Source organism: Hylobates moloch, unplaced genomic scaffold, assembly GCF_009828535.3.
Source record: "Hylobates moloch isolate HMO894 unplaced genomic scaffold, HMol_V3 SCAFFOLD_1, whole genome shotgun sequence".
NCBI lineage: Eukaryota > Metazoa > Chordata > Mammalia > Primates > Hylobatidae > Hylobates > Hylobates moloch.
The window spans coordinates 232,326,229-232,343,196 of record NW_026652276.1 but is presented as its reverse complement, the minus strand read 5'-3'; the positions used below and the strand labels follow the sequence as shown (position 1 = coordinate 232,343,196).

Below are 16,968 nucleotides of genomic sequence, written 5' to 3'. Positions count from 1 at the left end.
GGTGGCAGGCACCTGTAATCCCAGCTACTTGAGAGGCTGAGGCAGGAGAATTGCTTGAGCCCAGCGGGAGGAGGTTACAGATTGTGCCACTGCACTCCAGCGTGGGTGACAGAGGGAAACTGTCTCAAAAAAAAAAAAGTAAAATAAATAAAAATCCTTAACCCTGTGTATATACATGTGCATATATATGTATATATCCATAAATGCATAAAAACGCGGCTCTGAAAAGATGCACTCCGTACTGTGTTTGGTTTCTCTTGGGTTTTGGACAATGAACATGTATTATCTTTGCAGTTAAATAAGGGAATGTGTCCACTGATCAGGCCAACATGGAAAAAGAGAGTCCAATTTTGCTTTTTGTCTTTTGGCCTTCCATTCCTTAAGGAGGTGTTTCCTGCTAAGGAGCAGGGACATTTCATCAGCTTGCAATGCAGCCTGAGGAATGCCCTGACAAATGATTCGCCTCCCGTGGTTCCAGCTCAGTGTTCTGCCGACATTCCCCTACGTGATCGTAGGAGGCTTGGGCCCTCTAGCAAGCTGCTCAGATGCTCCTGGGACTCAGCCGCCCAGCAGCGTTGACAGCCAATGATTCACAACAGAGTCCCTCCCCAGAAGCTGCCCTGGGCCAGCCATGGCTACCAAGGTCATACCTGCCCCCAGGGGAGGGCAGTGTTCATATCCAATGACTGGTCCATGCCTGGTCTCCTTACCTGGAACTGGGATCCCTTTGAATGGCTCTTGGGGCAGCCGTGAGAGTGTGCTGCTCAGATGTCCCTTCACAGGAACCTGCTGCGGGGCACGGATTTGAGTGCTTCCCACTGCCAAAGTTTTCGGATCTACTGAAGCTCACGTCAAGGTCATGCCGTTCCCAGGGTGCTGCCACCCAATGACCAAGCACAGTGTGTGGGTGGTGGTGGGGAGGAAGTGGAGATGCGCCACCTGGTCCCATTGCAGGTCTCCCTAACGGGCAGCCTTTGCAATGTGGCTCCCCCTAGCCCACTGAGCCTTTCTGAGACCCGCACCTTGTCTGAAGCGCTTTGAGGTAAACCTCCTTCCTTCTCTGTCCTCCTCCACGTGTGTCAGGTCAGAAGCATCAGCTCACACTTTTTCTTCTGTTCTCCCATCTCTTGCCCCATAAACTCCTTATTTCATTGTGGGGTCCTGGCTTCAGAGGTCCCCGTGGATGAGCGCTGCAGCTCCCTTCCGCCCAACCCACCCCCAGTCTTGCTCTCCTCACTCCTGTGGCTCCCAGTGGGTCCCATGTGGTTGAAACGCCATCTCAGAGTTTGTACTGGGGAACTCAGCCTGTGAGAGGGGCTGACATTAACGTCCCTGCGAAAGAATATCTTCAATCCAAAATAGCAAATTGACATTTTAAAGCAGAACACTTTCAGAGGCAAAAGAAGATTAAAGGCTCATATGGCTGGAATAGATTTCCACTCTTCTGATGAAGCAGACAGAGACATAGAAGGTCTCCCTGCGGAGGAGTCCCGCTCAGAAGGGAAGATCTCTGTGACGCCGTCACCGGCTCTTGTCCCCAGGAATGTTCCTACCTGAAGCATGAGAAGCTCCAATCAGCCTTGCTCGAATCAGCCCCTCTCTCTTTTTGTTTCTTATTATTTTAATCTTTTCCCGAAAAGTTTCCAGGTGATAGTCTAGTTTTTCTTTCAAATCATCTGGAAAAATATTCAACATATGAGAATGTATAAACGGCAACTATAGAAATTGAAGCAGTGTATCATCATTATGACTTATTCCTAAAATCCATGCTATTCCACAGAAGTTCTAACTTTAAAAGAGAATTTTGGGGCTAGGTGTGGTGTCTCACGCCTATAATCCCAGCACTTTGGGAGGCTGAGGCAGGCAGATCACTTGAGGTCAGGAGTTCGAGACCAGCCTGGCCAACATGGTGAAACCCCCTCTCTACTAAAAATACAAAAATTAGCTGGGCGTAGTGGTGGGTGCCTGTAATCCCAGGTACTTGGGAGGCCGAGGCAAGATAATCGCTTGAACCCGGGAGGCAGAGGTTGCAGTGAGCCGAGATGGCGCCATTGCACTCTAGCCTGGGCAACAAGAGCAAAACTCCATCTCAAAAAAAAAAAAACAAAAAAAACAATTTTTATCCCATTTAAGGGAGAGAAACAAAAGTATTTCATTATCAAAATCAACTGTAAATATTTTTCTTTTTGTTTAGTTTTTGTTGAGACAGGGCCTCATTCTGTTACCAACGTTGGAGTGCAGTGTATGATCATAGCTCACTGCAGCCTTGACCTCCTGCAATCAAGCAATCCTCGTGCCTCAACATCCTGAGTAGCTGGGACTACAGGTGTGCACCACCACACCTGGCTAATTTTTAATTTTTTTGTAGCAATAGGGTCTTGCTGTATTGCCCAGGCTGGTCTTGAACTCCTGGCCTCAAGGGATCCTCCCATCTTGGTCTCCCAAAGTTCTGGGATTATAGGTGTGAGCCACCACGCCTGGCCCTGTAAATATTATTCTATGGTTCTAGTGAAATAACTCCATTTTAGTAAATCACTATTAACATTTTAATAGAAAAAGCATGCATTATAGAGCTTTGGCGCAATCTGGGTTTGCTACTGTCTGTGCTTCTAATTCTGTAGTAGCTCTTGGGAAAGTTATCGAACCACTAGAGTCAGTTTCCTCAGCTGAGAGAAGGGATGACCATCATGTTCCCGGCAGTACTCCAGTATGAGGAAGAAGAAATATATCACCCAGCACAGAGCCTGGCACCCAATAGTCACTTAATATTTGGAGGTTAATACAATGATGATAAAGGAGGCTGGGACCAGGTGAGATGGATGCAGGTGCCTCAGAGTTCTAAATTCCTAAGTCCCAGCAATCTGGGTCAGGGGCAGGTTGAACAGGAACAGGTTCACGGTAATCCCAGCAGAGGGAGGGATCTTCTTCCTTGCTTTTAGAAAGAGGCAGGGATACAGGCTGCACAGCTGCACTTGCAGGCCTGGGCAGCATCTCAGCTCAAAGATCTCCAGACACCTCACTCACATCCAGGATGCAGGAGGCGGCAGGAGGAGGGAGAAGTGGGATGCCCTGAGCCAGGCCCTGGAGGAGATAAAGGCAGTTGAGGCAGCGGCACTCACTAACATGAAGTGGAGGGTATAGGTTTTTCAGAAGATGGTCATGTCGTTGGCTTGCAGTCTAGAGGGACCAGGACTGTGGGAAAAGTGGATGGCAGCAGGTCATGGACAGGCCATTTGTGTAACTCGGTGGGGGCAGTTCCCTGGGCCCCTGGCCCTGCTCCCCCAAGCTGAGGAGTCTCTCGGCCGTACCAATAGGTGTCAGCTGGGAAAGACAGAGTTTTGTTGAAGAAATTGTCCTTAAACCCATGATGAAGTCACTGTGAATTAAAGGAGGAAGGTGTCAACCTGAGCTCCATCAGAGCCTAGAACACCCTCGTCCTGCGTTTAAGGCTCTGTGTGGGTCAAAGGCTCAGATAGAGGAGGAGAAGCAGAGGTGTCTGGTTGGGCAGCACACCCACATGTTGGCAGCAGTGACCCCCTAGTCTCTTATAAAGGGGACCACAATGTATGATGAATGTATGAGAACGTTGACAGATCTTATGGCCTGTATGTTTGTGTCCCCACCAAAATTCAAAGTACCCCTCAGTATGACGGTATTTGCAGGTGGGGCCTTGCAGAGGCATCACTGGGTGATGGAGCTAGCTTGCTCTCTTTCCACAGCATGAGGAAACAGCAAAAAGATGGCTGGCTATCACCCAGAAAGAGGGCCCACTCTAAGAAGTCGACCTGCTGGCACCCTGATCTCGGACTTTCAACCTCCAGGACTCTAAGAAATAAAGTTTGTTGTTTAAGCCACCCAGTTTGTGGTATTTTGTTACAGCAGCCAAGCTGACTAAGACACTAGTTATGTCCCTAAATTCACGGTGTGGTTCTGAAAGGCTGGGGGAGGTATCTGTCCCCTGGTCATTCGTGGCACTGTGTCTTCATGGCAGCATCCTTGTACTTCTGGGTGAGAAGTTAGAATTCCACAATCTGTCAGGTTATCCCACCCTGTCCCCTGCTGGTGGCTTTCCCGGTGACTTCTTGCCTAGCAAGTTGCTAAACATGCTGCTCAGTCTTTTGAGCAGATGAGGCAGCGTGGGTCACAGGGGCAGCAGGGAAGCCAGGCCCTCACTCCACACCCTTCCCATGCACAAGGCTAGAAATAGGTCCTGTGCCCTCAGACATCGGTGACCCCTTAGAAACAGTGTTATTTATGATAGGTGCTTGGCCAACATCTACATTTCCACCACACAACTGCCAGTGACTTGAGTCACATTCAGGAGTCACCTAGAGTCACTTCCCCACAGGGTGAACCTCATGGGATGGCTTCTTCCTCTGCCTGTTCTTCCTACTGCTTCTCCTCATCTTTTGGTTTCTGAGCTCATGGTGGGTCACATTTACAGTGGATTGCATTTTCAGCCTGAAACTTACTTAATATTGACGTCATTGCTTTGGTACTCCTGGCTTGCCTAAGCTTTGTGCTCCATTGTAAATTAGATGAGTAATCGCAAATTCTAAGTGTAGCTAACTAGTGCTAGTATCACGATTCTTTAAAACCAGTAAGCAGGAAAGAATACACACTTAACTGCAGTTGGTCTGATTCCACTTCTTTCATGGAATTCCTAGATCATCTCATTTTCCTGCATTAAGCCCTTAATAGCTCCTCATAGCTTCAAGATAAAATTCAAATAATACCCTTTATGAGCAGTTACTCCCGCCCACCTCATCTTTTTTAAGTGATGGGGTTTTGCCATGTTGCCCAGGCTGCTCTGGAGCTCCTGAACTCAAGGGCTCTGCCCACCTTGGCCTCCCAAAGTGCTGGGATTGCAGGTGTGAGGCAGCAGGCTGGGCTGGGAGTTCCCTTTTAATAACACTGGTTTTGCCCACCTTCCCCCTGCAACTCTATACTCATGCATAAACTACATAACATATGGTAGCATGTATTTCAAGCTCACTGTGTCTTCTCTTACCTCTGGGCCTTTACAATGCTGCTTCAGCTACCAAAAACACTTTTTCCTTCCTCTCCACCTAGATCATTACAACTCATCATTCAGACCTCAGTTGACATGTCACTTCTTCCTGAAGTTATCTCCAAGGATGTGGCCGGTGCCCGTATGTTCACCTTATGGAAGCACCGCCCCTCCACCCCTCTGCCATGAGCCCAAGCACAGGGCCCAGGTCTCACACGTCCACCATACACCAAGAGCCCCTAGTGCAGTGCCTGCCCCAATACCCACCAAAAAGATTTTTTGTACAAAATACTCAAGTGCCATCGGGGAGAGCACTACCTTCAAAGTAGATTAGATGGCCAGGCATTGTGGCTCACACCTGTAATCCCAGCACTTTGGGAGGCTGAGGCGGACAGATCACTTGAGATCAGGAGTTCAAGACCAGCCTGACCAACATGGTGAAATCCCGTCTCTACTAAAAATACAAAAATTAGCCAGGCATGGTGGCATGAACCTGTAATCCCAGCTGCACGGGAGGCTGAGGCAGGAGAATCATTTGAACCTAGGAGGCAGAGGTTGCAGTGAGCCGAGATGGTACCACTGCACTCCAGCCTGGGTGACAGAGTGAAACTCCATCTCAACAACAACAACAACAACAACAACAAAGTAGATTAGATAATGAGTGTTCTATCTTACCAACTTCGCTCATGTCATCTACCAAAATAATTTCTTCAAGAAAATAGTGTGGCGTGAGGTTCATGACACCGGACACGGTCCGAAACAAGGCATTAAATTCTTCATTATAGAAGCAAATGACAATGCTGGCAGTCGGGAGGCGGGCTGGGTGATGTTTTTGAAGACACCTGCAGGCAGAAGCAATATGAAGAAAACAATCCATCTAAATGCCTTGGGTGTTTTGTCATCTCGTTCAAACACTTCTCCTTATTTGCATCTTTTTGACTCTTTACTCCTTCAACTGATAATTACGGTAAAAAGGTGACGGTACATCTAAAAACACAAAAATTTATTTAACTTCTTATGTTGTTCTAATATTTTCTGAATAATTTCCCCCTTATTAATGTCAATAATAATTGTTCTTTCCTGAGACTGTGTTGATAATCTTAGTTCTATTTTAAACATAGTATAAACACAAATTATATTCATATATTAGCTTCTGTTATAAAAATGAATTAGTTTTATCTCTTTTTGTTTTGCTGTCACCATGGCAGAACAGATGAAAATGAATTATTAAGCTCGCACATTGAAAAGTGTACGTTAACTTTATTGTGCTGTCTTCAGAGAAAACTCCAACTTTACTCATATTTGTGCAGCCTGTTGTAACAAAAAAGTGTAGCAGATATGGTCTAATTGGATTTCTTCTGAATATTTGACAAAAATGCTTTATTTCATTTTTATTTATTTATTTTTTTTGAGATGGAGTTTCACTCTTGTTGCCCAGGCTGGAGTGTAATGGTGCCATCTTGGCTCACTGCAACCTCTGCCTCCTGGGTTCAAGCGATTTTCCTGCCTCAGCCTTCCGAGTAGCTGGGATTACAGGCGTGCACCACCACGCCTGGCTAATTTTTTATGTTTTTAGTAGAGACAGTGTTTTACCATGTTGGCCAGGCTGGTCTTGAACTCCTGACTTCAAGTGATCCACCTGCCTCAGCCTCCCAAAGTGTTGGGATTACAGGCATGAGCCAATGTCTCTGGCCCAAAAATACTTTATTTGTGTGTGTGTGTGCATATAAGGGAAATATAGAAGCTGAATTCTGGAATTCTAGTAATATTAGTGATTATTATTTAGATTGATATATTCTTTGGTTGTATTCTGAAATATTTTGGTTGTAAATTAAAGAAATCTGCTGGAGCTAACTTTAGCAAAAGAAATGGAGGTGTGGCTGGCGCAGTGGCTCATGCCTGTAATCCTGGCACTTTGGGAGGCCGAGGTAGGTGAATCTCCTGAGGTCAGGAGTTCGAGACCAGCCTGGACAACATGGAAAAATTCTGTCTTTACTAAAAATACAAAAATTAGCCAGATGTGGTGGTGTGCACTCGTAGTTCCAGCTACTTGGGAGGCTAAGGCAGAGAATTTCTTGAACCTGGGAGAGGGAAGTTGTAGTGAGCCAAGATCATACTATTGCCTCCAAAAAAAAAAAAAAAGAAAGAAAGGAGAGAGAGAGAGAGAGAAAGAAGGAGAGAGAGAGAGAGAAAGAGAGAGAGAGAAAGAAAGAAAGAAAGAAAGAAAGAAAGAAAGAAAGAAAGAAAGAAAGAAAGAAAGAAAGAAAGAAAGAGAAAGGAAGGAAGGAAGGAAGGAAGGAAGGAAGGAAGGAAGGAAGGAAGGAAGGAAAGAAGGAAGGAAGGAAGAGAGAGATGTATCGTGAGCTGACCCAAATGTCTCACAGGACCCAGCAGCTGCAGCAGCTGGAGCCTCAAGGAGTGATTAGAACTAGAGGCTTAAATGACATCTGGACACTCTCCATCTCTGCTTTTCTGTTTACATCTGGGAAAAACAGTAATAGCAATATCAACCTACCTCCAAGGGCTGTGAAGATGCAATGAATTAACACATCTACAACACTTAGAGCAGTGCCTGGCACGCAGTAAGTATTCAGATAGAAGGTGCATTACGTGATTATGATTCTTCCTCTGCAACTGGGCTTTTTCCACTTCTTTAGTGGGAAATGTGATTGACATCAGCATATCTTATAGGCAAGTACCCAAGGAGAAACTGGTGGGACTTTACCTTTTCCAAGATCAAATATTGACCGGAAAAGATTCATTGGCCCAGCTTGCCACAGGTGCCCCATCCCTGGGTTAATCAACTGGAGCCAGAAAATTGAGTTGAAATAAAAAAAATCATTGTTAGCACTGCAATCACATGGGAAGGGGGAAAAGCAGTGGGAAAGGAGTGCTGGGCAGGCAATCCTACGGGCATCCTGGACAGTCCCCTCAGGGTACTCACAAAATGAAGTCACCAGGGAAGGAGAGGGCCTTGTCCTGGTCTTCATTTTTATCCAAGACAAGATGAAGACAGAGAAGTCATGCCCACTGAGTGGAACTGACATCAGACTCAAGGGAATGCAGAGTCCGAGGGACAGGGCCAAGGAAGCACCGGAACAGATGGGAATGAGGGCACCTGCACCGTCTGCACTTGTGTCTGTAACGGTGAGTGGGAAAATGCGGCTGTGCAGAAACGTGGAAAAATAATTAAAAGGCTTAGATGGCTCACACCTGTCATCCTAGCACTTTGGGAGGCCAAGGCGGGCAGATCACCTGAGGTCAGGGGTTCGAGACCAGCCTGGCCAACATGGCGAAACCCCTTCTCTACTAAAAATACAAAAATTAGCTGGGCGTGGTGGTGCATGACTGTAATCCAAGCTTCTCAGGAGGCTGAGGCAGGAGAATCGCTTGAACCCAGAAGGCAGAGGTTGCAGTGAGCTGAGATCGCGCCACTGCACACTCCAGCCTGGGTGGCAAATTGAGACTCTGTCTCAAAAAAATATTCTGGTAAGATCATTGAGTTGTGAAATAGAAAGTAGGAGAGAAAGAGAAAATATGATACTAGACTGAATTAATGGCAGGCCAATACCATGAATAAGAGAAGTGGTGGTCCAGGATGACTTCTGCTGCTAAAATCACATCTCTGATGTTATAGTCAGTCCTGGGTGTACCACTTTGAGAAAACTGGAAATAAACTGCGTCCCTTCAGTTTGATGTTGGTGGAGGAGCCTGAAACTCACATGAGGCCTCTTTAGACCCCCAAGAGAACCTGGTGTGTGTGGGTTTCTCAAAAATAGATCAACAAATGTTGCTGTGGTATGCTATAAAAACTTTCCTGGCCAGGTGCAGTGGCTCGTGCCTGTAATCCCAGCACTTTGGGAGGCCAAGGTGGGTGGATCACCTGAGGTCAGGGGTTCAAGGCCAGCCTGGCTAACATGGCGAAACCCCATTTCTACTAAAAATACAAAAAATTAGCTGGGCGTGGTGGTGGGCACCTGTAATCCCAGCTATTCAGGAGGCTGAGGCAGGAGAATCTCTTGAACCCAGGAGGCGGAGGTTGCAGTGAGCCGATCGTGCCATTGCACTCTACCTTGGGCAACAAGAGCAAAACTCTGCCCCCCTTCTCCCGCCCCCCCAAAAAATCTTTCCTGACCTAAGTAAGCTGTTTTTAAGAGTAAAAGGAGGCTGGGTGCAGTGGCTCACGCCTGTAATCCCAGCACTTTGGGAGGCTGAGGCGGGCAGCTCACGAGGTCAGGAGATCGAGACAATCCTGGCTAACATGGTGAAACCCCGTCTCTACTTACAAAAAAAAAAAAAATTAGCTGGGCGTGGTGGCGGGCACCTGTAGTCCCAGCTACTCGGGAGGCTGGGGCAGGAGAATGACGTGAACCTGGGAGGTGGAGCTTGCAGTGAGCCGAGATGGCACCACTGCACTCCAGCCTGGGCGACAGAGTGAGACTCCATCTCAAAAAAAAAAAAAAGAGTAAAAGTAATTTGGATGGCCTTTGGTTGTCTTCAATGAGTTGATCATATAAATTTGCTAACCTTATACATTGTTGACCTTATACATTAATAATAGTTCAGTACAAAGCAGGACTCTGTTAGGCTGAATTGTGTCCTCCAAAATTCATATGGTGAAGTTCTAGTCCCCAGGACTTCAGAATGTGATCCTATTTGGAAAAAGAGCTGTTGTAGAGATAATTAGTAAGGTGAGCTCATTAGGGTAGGCCCTAATCCGGTATCACTCATGTTCTTACAAAAAGGGGAAATTTGAACCCAGAGACAGACATATACAAAGGGAAGATGATGTTAAGAGTTATAGGGAGAAGACGGCCATCTATAAGCCAAGGAGAGACGTCTGGAACAGAGCCTAATTTCTTTACAGCTCTCAGAAGCAACCAATCCTGCCAACACCTTGATTTCAGATTTCTGGCCTCCAAAACTGAGAGAGAATAATTTTTGTTGTCTAAGCTACCCAGCTGATAGTACTTTCTTATAGCAGCCCTACCAAACCAATATTTGGATACCAAATTTTACCATGCATCAGTCTCAACTGGGGTTCTTGCTGACTGCAGATTCTGATTCAGGAGACCTGGGCTGGGGCCTGAGATTCTGCATGGCTAGCAAGCTTCCAGGGGCTGTCAGTGCTGTTGGTTTTCAGGCCGTATTTTGAGTGGAAATAGTCTAGCAGGCACAGGCACTATTACAATGACAATCTTTTAAGCACATTAGAAAAACATGGGGATAGATGACTGATAAACTAAGTTGTAAATGGCTATTCATTTGTTCAAACCCAATTAAAAAATTGATTTTTCTAAATAATTTTTGGATCAGAGGAAGTTAAAAATTGTAAATTATATAGAAATTAAAATGAAAGCCTATCATGTTAAAATCTAAGAGATATGGCTAAAATTTAAATCAGAATAAAATGAATATTTATAAATGTATTATTATACCACAAAGAGGTAAAATAATCAAACTGACCTTATAAACTAGCAAGAAAAACAGGATAAACCAAAAGAAATAAAAATGAACCAATAAAGATAACTAGAAATTAATGAATTGGAAGACAAAAAAGTAAAATTGGTCAGTATAATCAAAAGTTGGCTTTTTGAAAGACAAAACAATGCACATCAAACTTAAAAAGAGAGTGGGAAAACATACAATAAAAAATGAGAAAGAAGGTATGGTACTAGTGGAGATGACAGTAATTAGGGAAATAAGATACACAACTTTTTGCCAATAAATTTGAAAAATAGGTGGAATAAAGTTTTATTACAATAGTGTCCTAAATAGCCCCTAGAAATAGAAAGCTTGAGTAGAACAATAACTTCAGAGTAATCTGCAAGTTAATCAATGTCTACCACTAAAAAATGCACTGGTGATTCATAATTATCAAGCAAGTGCTATTTCAACATAATAGGTAATTATCATATTGTCCCAATTATTTCAGAGAGTCAAAAACTTTCAAATTCATTTTATGAAGCCAGTATAAGTCTGATATCAAAATCTGATGAAGATAACACAAAAAAGAAAAACATAATTCACGATTTTAAAAACTTGAATCATACACAGACTTTTTTTGAGAGAAAATAAGGTCTTAACCTCCAGAGATGCATTGTTACTTTAATGTTTCTTAAATATGTGAACTTATGAGCTCAGAATCTCCTTGTGCTCATAAGTTCATACACAGCTATAAACAAAACAGTTAAAAAAATGAAATATGGCTAGAAGGGTTAAAATCAAATTAATAAATTAATTTTAATTTCAGGTTGGGTTTTGTTGAAATGACATCACTACTTATAACTTATTTTCTACTCGTTACAGGAAAGTTTATTTCTTAATTTGACTAGACTTTGCTACTATGTAGTGTGTGTGTGCTTAAACCTCTCAGTCCTATTTTTGTATTTGAAATATTGTTTTAAAAAATTCTATTGGCCATATTGTAAAGTAACTTGTCATAACATATAATTTAGGTATTTGGTCTGCCTCTGTTTGACATCATTTGTATAATGTACCTATTAAGTTTACTAATACCTTTCTCATTACCTACTGAAATTTGGTGACAATAGTAACAAGGCTGTCCTCCTGTATAAATATATATTAATTAAAAATAATAGGCCAGGTGCAGTGGCTCATGCCTGTAATCCCAGAACTTTGGGAGGCCAAAGTGGTTGGATCACCTGAGGTCAGGAGTTCGAGACCAGTCTGACCAACATGGTGAAACCCCATCTCTACTAAAAATACAAAAATTAGCCAGGTGTGGTGGTGCACACCTGTAATCCCAGCTACTCAGGAGGCTGAGGCAGGAGAACTGCTTGAACCCAGAGGCAAAGGTTGCAGTGAGCTGAGATCGTGCCAGTACACTCCAGCCCGGGCAACAGAGCGAGATTCCGTCTCAAAAAATATATATATGTAAGTGGGAAGATGAAATTTTAGAATTCTCATGGAGAATCTCATTAAGAATTTGCAGACTTCTGAAAATACATACATAAATCTCAATTTGAAAAACATGATTAAAAAAACAAGACCTAACTTATGCTGCCTATAAGAAACTCACTTCCCCTTTAAGGATATACAAGGATTAAAAGTGATGAGACGGAAAAAGATATTTCATGCCAATGGAAACCAAAACAGAGCAGAGGATAATTATACTGAAGTAAAACAGACAGTAAGTCAAAAACTGCAAAAAGAGATAGATAAAGCAGGTCATTTTATAGTGATAAGGGGCCCATTTCATCAAGAAGATATAACAATATTATATTGCCAGTTGGTAATATAATACCAAGATATAACATCAAGAAGACATATCGTAAATATATCTGCACCCAACATCAGAGAACCTAAATATATAAAGCAAGTATTAATAATCTGAAGTGAGTGATAGACTGCAATAAAATAATAGTAGGGGACTTCAATACCCCATTACAACTATGTACAGATCATCCAGACAGAAAATCAATAAGGAAATACTGGGCTTCAACTATACTTTAGATCAAATGGACCTAACAGACACACATGAGCATTTTATCCAACAGCTGAAGAGCATATATTTCTTCTCTGGGGCACATGGAATATCCTCCAGGATTGATCAAATATTAGGCCACAGAACAAGTCTTAACAATTTAAGATTGAAATCATATCAAGTATCTTTACTGACCACAATGGTATGAAACTAGAAATCAATAATGAGACAAATTTCGGAAAACTCACAAATATATGGAAATTAAACATGTTCCTAACCAACCAATGAGCCAAAGAAGAAATTTTTAAAAAGACATTAAAATGGAAATTAAAAATATCTTGACAAATAGAAATTTTAAAAAACTACCAAAACATATGGGATGCAGCAAAAGCAGTACTAAGTTTGGGGACTGTAGGAATAAACACCTATATCAAAGCAGAAGAAAGTTTCCAAATACACAACCTAATGTTATACCTGAAAGAACAAGAAAAAGACGAGCAGACTAAGCCCAAATTTAATAAAAGAAAGAAAATGACAAAGATAAGTGCAGAAATAAATGAAATAGAGATTAGGAAAACAATAGAAAAGACAAATGAAACAAAGAGTTGGGTTTTTAAAAAGGATAAGCAAATCTGACAAACCTTTAGCTAGACTAATTAAGAAAAAAGAAGACTCAAAAAAACAGGACCAGAAGTGAAAGAAGAGACATAATTGATATCACAGAGAAACAGAGAATCATAAAAGACTACTATGAACAATTATATGCCAACAAATTGGATAACCTAGGAGAAATGAATAAATTCCCAGAAACATACAACCTATCAAGACTGAATCATGAAGAAACTGAAAATCTGAACAGACTAAAAATGAGTAAGGGCATTCAATCAGGAATAAAAATCTCTCACCAAAGAAAACTCCAGGACCTAATGGGTTCACTGCAGAATTTAATTAAAGAATAAATACCAATCCTTTTCAAACTCTTCCAAAAAATTAAGGAGGAAGAAACACTTCCAAACTCATTGTATGAGACCAAATTACATTTTTTAAAAAAAAGTAAGGCAAAGCTAAAATGAAAATTCCATTTAATGAAATAATATGGCTATTACAATAATGGCCAAAAATCTGGTTGGACTCCAGACAGTGGTAGCTACTCTCAGAAGTTAATTTTTAAACATAGTAGTGGGCTCTTTGTACAGAATTGAATTTCCTATTAAATAAGTTATATTTTAAATATTAAAACTGCCAAGTCCACTTTTCTTTTTGGACAAATCTCTCTAAACTTTGTTTTTCTGAATCATGTAATCATGTGATGGGGGAAGGGAAGCAAACGCAATCACACTATTTTAGAAGGTGAGATTTAGGGAGAACAAATGATGATACAGAGAGAAATTCATAACCTAAAAGATATTTTAAAATGGTGACCTTTGTAGTAAATATTCAGTTCTCTATATTAATACCATGTTCTATGGTTTGAGTAAATTTAAGTTTTTTATTTTATCATGACCCAGATACATTGTGTCATCATGTACAAACTCCATGTCTCTTGAGTGTACCACATCATAAGTTATATTTGTGGCTTCAAATGTTTGCATTGCACACAAGTTGCAACAAGGCAAAGTGGCCCCGCTTTCTCCTGTTTCATGGATATTCCTTAATGTAAGTACTTCTCATTTAGTTAAAGGAGAATATTGGTCCTTTTTGTCTAGAAATCATCAGAACTTAAAAGATACTAAAAACACATTAGCATATACACACTACAACATAGATGAACCTTGAGGGCATCATGCTAAGCAAAATAAGCCAGTCACAAAAAAGACAAATACTGTATGATTCCACTTACATGAGATACTTAATCAAATTCATAGACACACAAAGTAGAATGGTGACTGCCAGGAAGTGTTGGGGTTGGGAAATGGAGAGTTGTTGTTTATTGGGTACTGTATTACTTCATTTTCACACGGCTATAAAGATACCACCTGAGACTGGGTAATTTCTAAACAAAAGAGGTTTAATTGACCACAGTTCCACATGGTTGGGGAGGCCTCAGGAAACTTACAATCATGGCAGAAGGTGAAGGGAAGCAAGGTACATTTTACATGGCAGCAGGACAGAGAGCGAGCATGGGGGAAACTGCCACTTTAAAAACCATCAGGTCTCATGAGAACTCCCTCACTATCATGAGAACAGCATGGGGGAACCACTCCCATGATCCAATCACCTCCCTCCTGGCCCCTCCCTCGACACGTGAGGATTACAATTCAACATGAGATTTGGGTGAGGACACAGAGCCAAACCGTATCATTCTGCCCCGGCCCCTTCCAAATCTCATTTCACAGTTCAAAACCAATCATGCCTTTCCAACAATCACCCAAAGTATTAACTCATTCCAGCATTAACCCAAAAATCCAAGTCCAAAGTCTCATCTGAGACAAGTCCCTTCCTCCTATGAGCCTGTAAAATAAAAAACAAGTTAGTTATTTTCAAGATATAATGGGGGTACAGGCATTGGGTAAATATTCCCATTCCAAATGGGAGAAATTGGCCAAAACAAAGGGGTCACAGGCCCCACGCAAGTCTGAAACCCAGCGGGGCAGACATTAAATCTTTTTTTTTTTTTTGTGAGACAGAGCTCGCTCTGTCACCCAGGCTGGAGTGCAGTGGTGCGAACTCGGCTTACTGCAACCTCTCCTGGCTAGGTTGAAGCAATTCTCCTGCCTCAGCCTCCTGAGTAGCTGGGACTATAGGCACGCGTCACCATGCCTGGCTAATTTTTTTCTTTTTTGTATTTTTAGTAGAGACGGGATTTCACCATGCTGGCCAGGCTGGTCTTGAATTCCTGACCTTGTGATCCACCTGCCTTAGCCTCCCACAGTGCCCGGCCCCTAAATTTTAAAGCTCTGAAATGATCTCCTTTGACTCCAAGTCTCACATCCAGGGCACACTGATGCAAGGGGTGGGCTCCCAAGGCCTTGAGCAGTTCTGCTCCTGTGGCTCTGCAGGGTATATCCCCCACAGCTGCTTTCAAGGGCTGGTGTTGAGTGCCTGTAGCTTTTCCAAGTGCATGGTGTAAGCTGTCGGTGGATCTACCATTCTGGAGTCTGGAGGAAGGTGGTCCTCTTCTCACAGCTCCACTGGGCATTGCCCCAGTGGGGACTATGTTTGGTGTCTCCATCCCCACATTTCCCCTCTGCATTACCCTAGTAGAGGTTCTCCATGAGGGCTCTGCCCCTGCAGCAGCCTTCTGCCTGGACATCCAGGTGTTTCCATATATCCTCTGAATTCTAGGTGGAGGCTCCCAAAGCTCAACTCTTGTCTTCTGTGCACCACAGGCCCAGTACCACATGGAAGCCACCAAGGCTTGGAGCTTGCAACCTCTGAAACCACAGCTTTAGTTGTACTTTGGCCCCTTTTGGCCATGGCTGGAGCTGGAGTGACTGGGACACAGGGCACCTTGTCCCAACGCTGCACAGAACATCAGGGTCCTGGGCCTGGCCAACAAAATCATTTTTCCTTCTAGCCTCTGGGCCTGTGACGGGAGGAGTTGCCATGAAGATCTCTGAAATGCCCTGGAGACATTTTCCCCATTGTCTTGGCTATTAACATTCAGCTGCTCATTACTTATGCAAATTTCTGCAGCTGGATTGGGCTTGAATTTCTCCCCAGAAAATGGGTTTTTCTTTTCTACCATATGGTCAGCTGCAAATTTTCCAAACCTCAAGTTCAAAGTTCCATAGATCTCTAGGGTAGGGGCAAAATGCCACCAGTCTCTTTGCTAAAGCATAACAAGAGTCACCTTTACTCCATTTCTCAACAAGTTCCTCATCTCCATCTGAGACCACCTCAGCCTGGACTTCATTGTCCTTATCACTATCAGCATTTTGACCAAAGCCATTCAACAAGTCTCTAGGAAATTCCAAACTTTCCCACGTCTTCCTCTTTTCTTCTGAGACCTCCAAACTATTCTAACCTCTGCCTGTTACCCAGTTCCCAAGTTGCTTCCACATTTTTAGGTATCTTTATAGCAGTGCCCTGCTCCTGGTACCAATTTTCTGCATTAATCCATTTTCACACTGCTATAAAGATTCTACCTGAGACTGGTTAATTGCTAACAAAAGAGGTTTAATTGACTCAGTTCCACATGGCTGGGAAGCCTCAGGAAACTTACAATCATGGTGGAAGGTGAAGGGAAAGCAAGGCATGTCTTACATGGTGGCAGGAGAGAGAGAGAGAATGCAGGGGAAACTGCTACTTTTAAAATCATCAGGTCTCATGAGAACTCCCTCACTATCATGAGAACAGCATGAGAGAAACCACCCCCATGATCCAATCACCTTCCAACAAGTCCCTCCCTTGACACCTTGGATTACAACTCAAGATAAGATTTGGGTGGGGACATAGAGTCAAACCATATGAGGTACAGAATTTCAGTTTGGGATGTAAGAGAGTTCTGGAGGTGGATGGTATCGATGGCTGCACAATGTGAATGTCTGTATTGTACATTTAAAAAGGA

The 16,968-nt window shown here is 43.0% G+C and overlaps 1 protein-coding gene across 3 annotated transcripts in view; it reads right to left on the bottom strand.

Moving 5' to 3' along the window:
* GALNTL5 (polypeptide N-acetylgalactosaminyltransferase like 5) overlaps window positions 1-16,968 on the bottom strand; it is a 59,114-nt gene that overhangs the window by 26,884 nt on the left and 15,262 nt on the right. For all 3 annotated transcript variants that reach the window (XR_009212738.1, XM_058436119.1, XM_032759951.2), the window contains 2 exons: window positions 5,687-5,853; window positions 1,554-1,676 (listed from right to left, as the gene is read on the bottom strand). Coding sequence is in view for 2 of the 3 variants with exons in the window: in XM_058436119.1 (XP_058292102.1) it covers window positions 1,554-1,676; window positions 5,687-5,853 (290 nt within the window). In the remaining variant the exon portion in view is untranslated. The remainder of the gene's footprint in view (window positions 1-1,553; window positions 1,677-5,686; window positions 5,854-16,968) is intronic.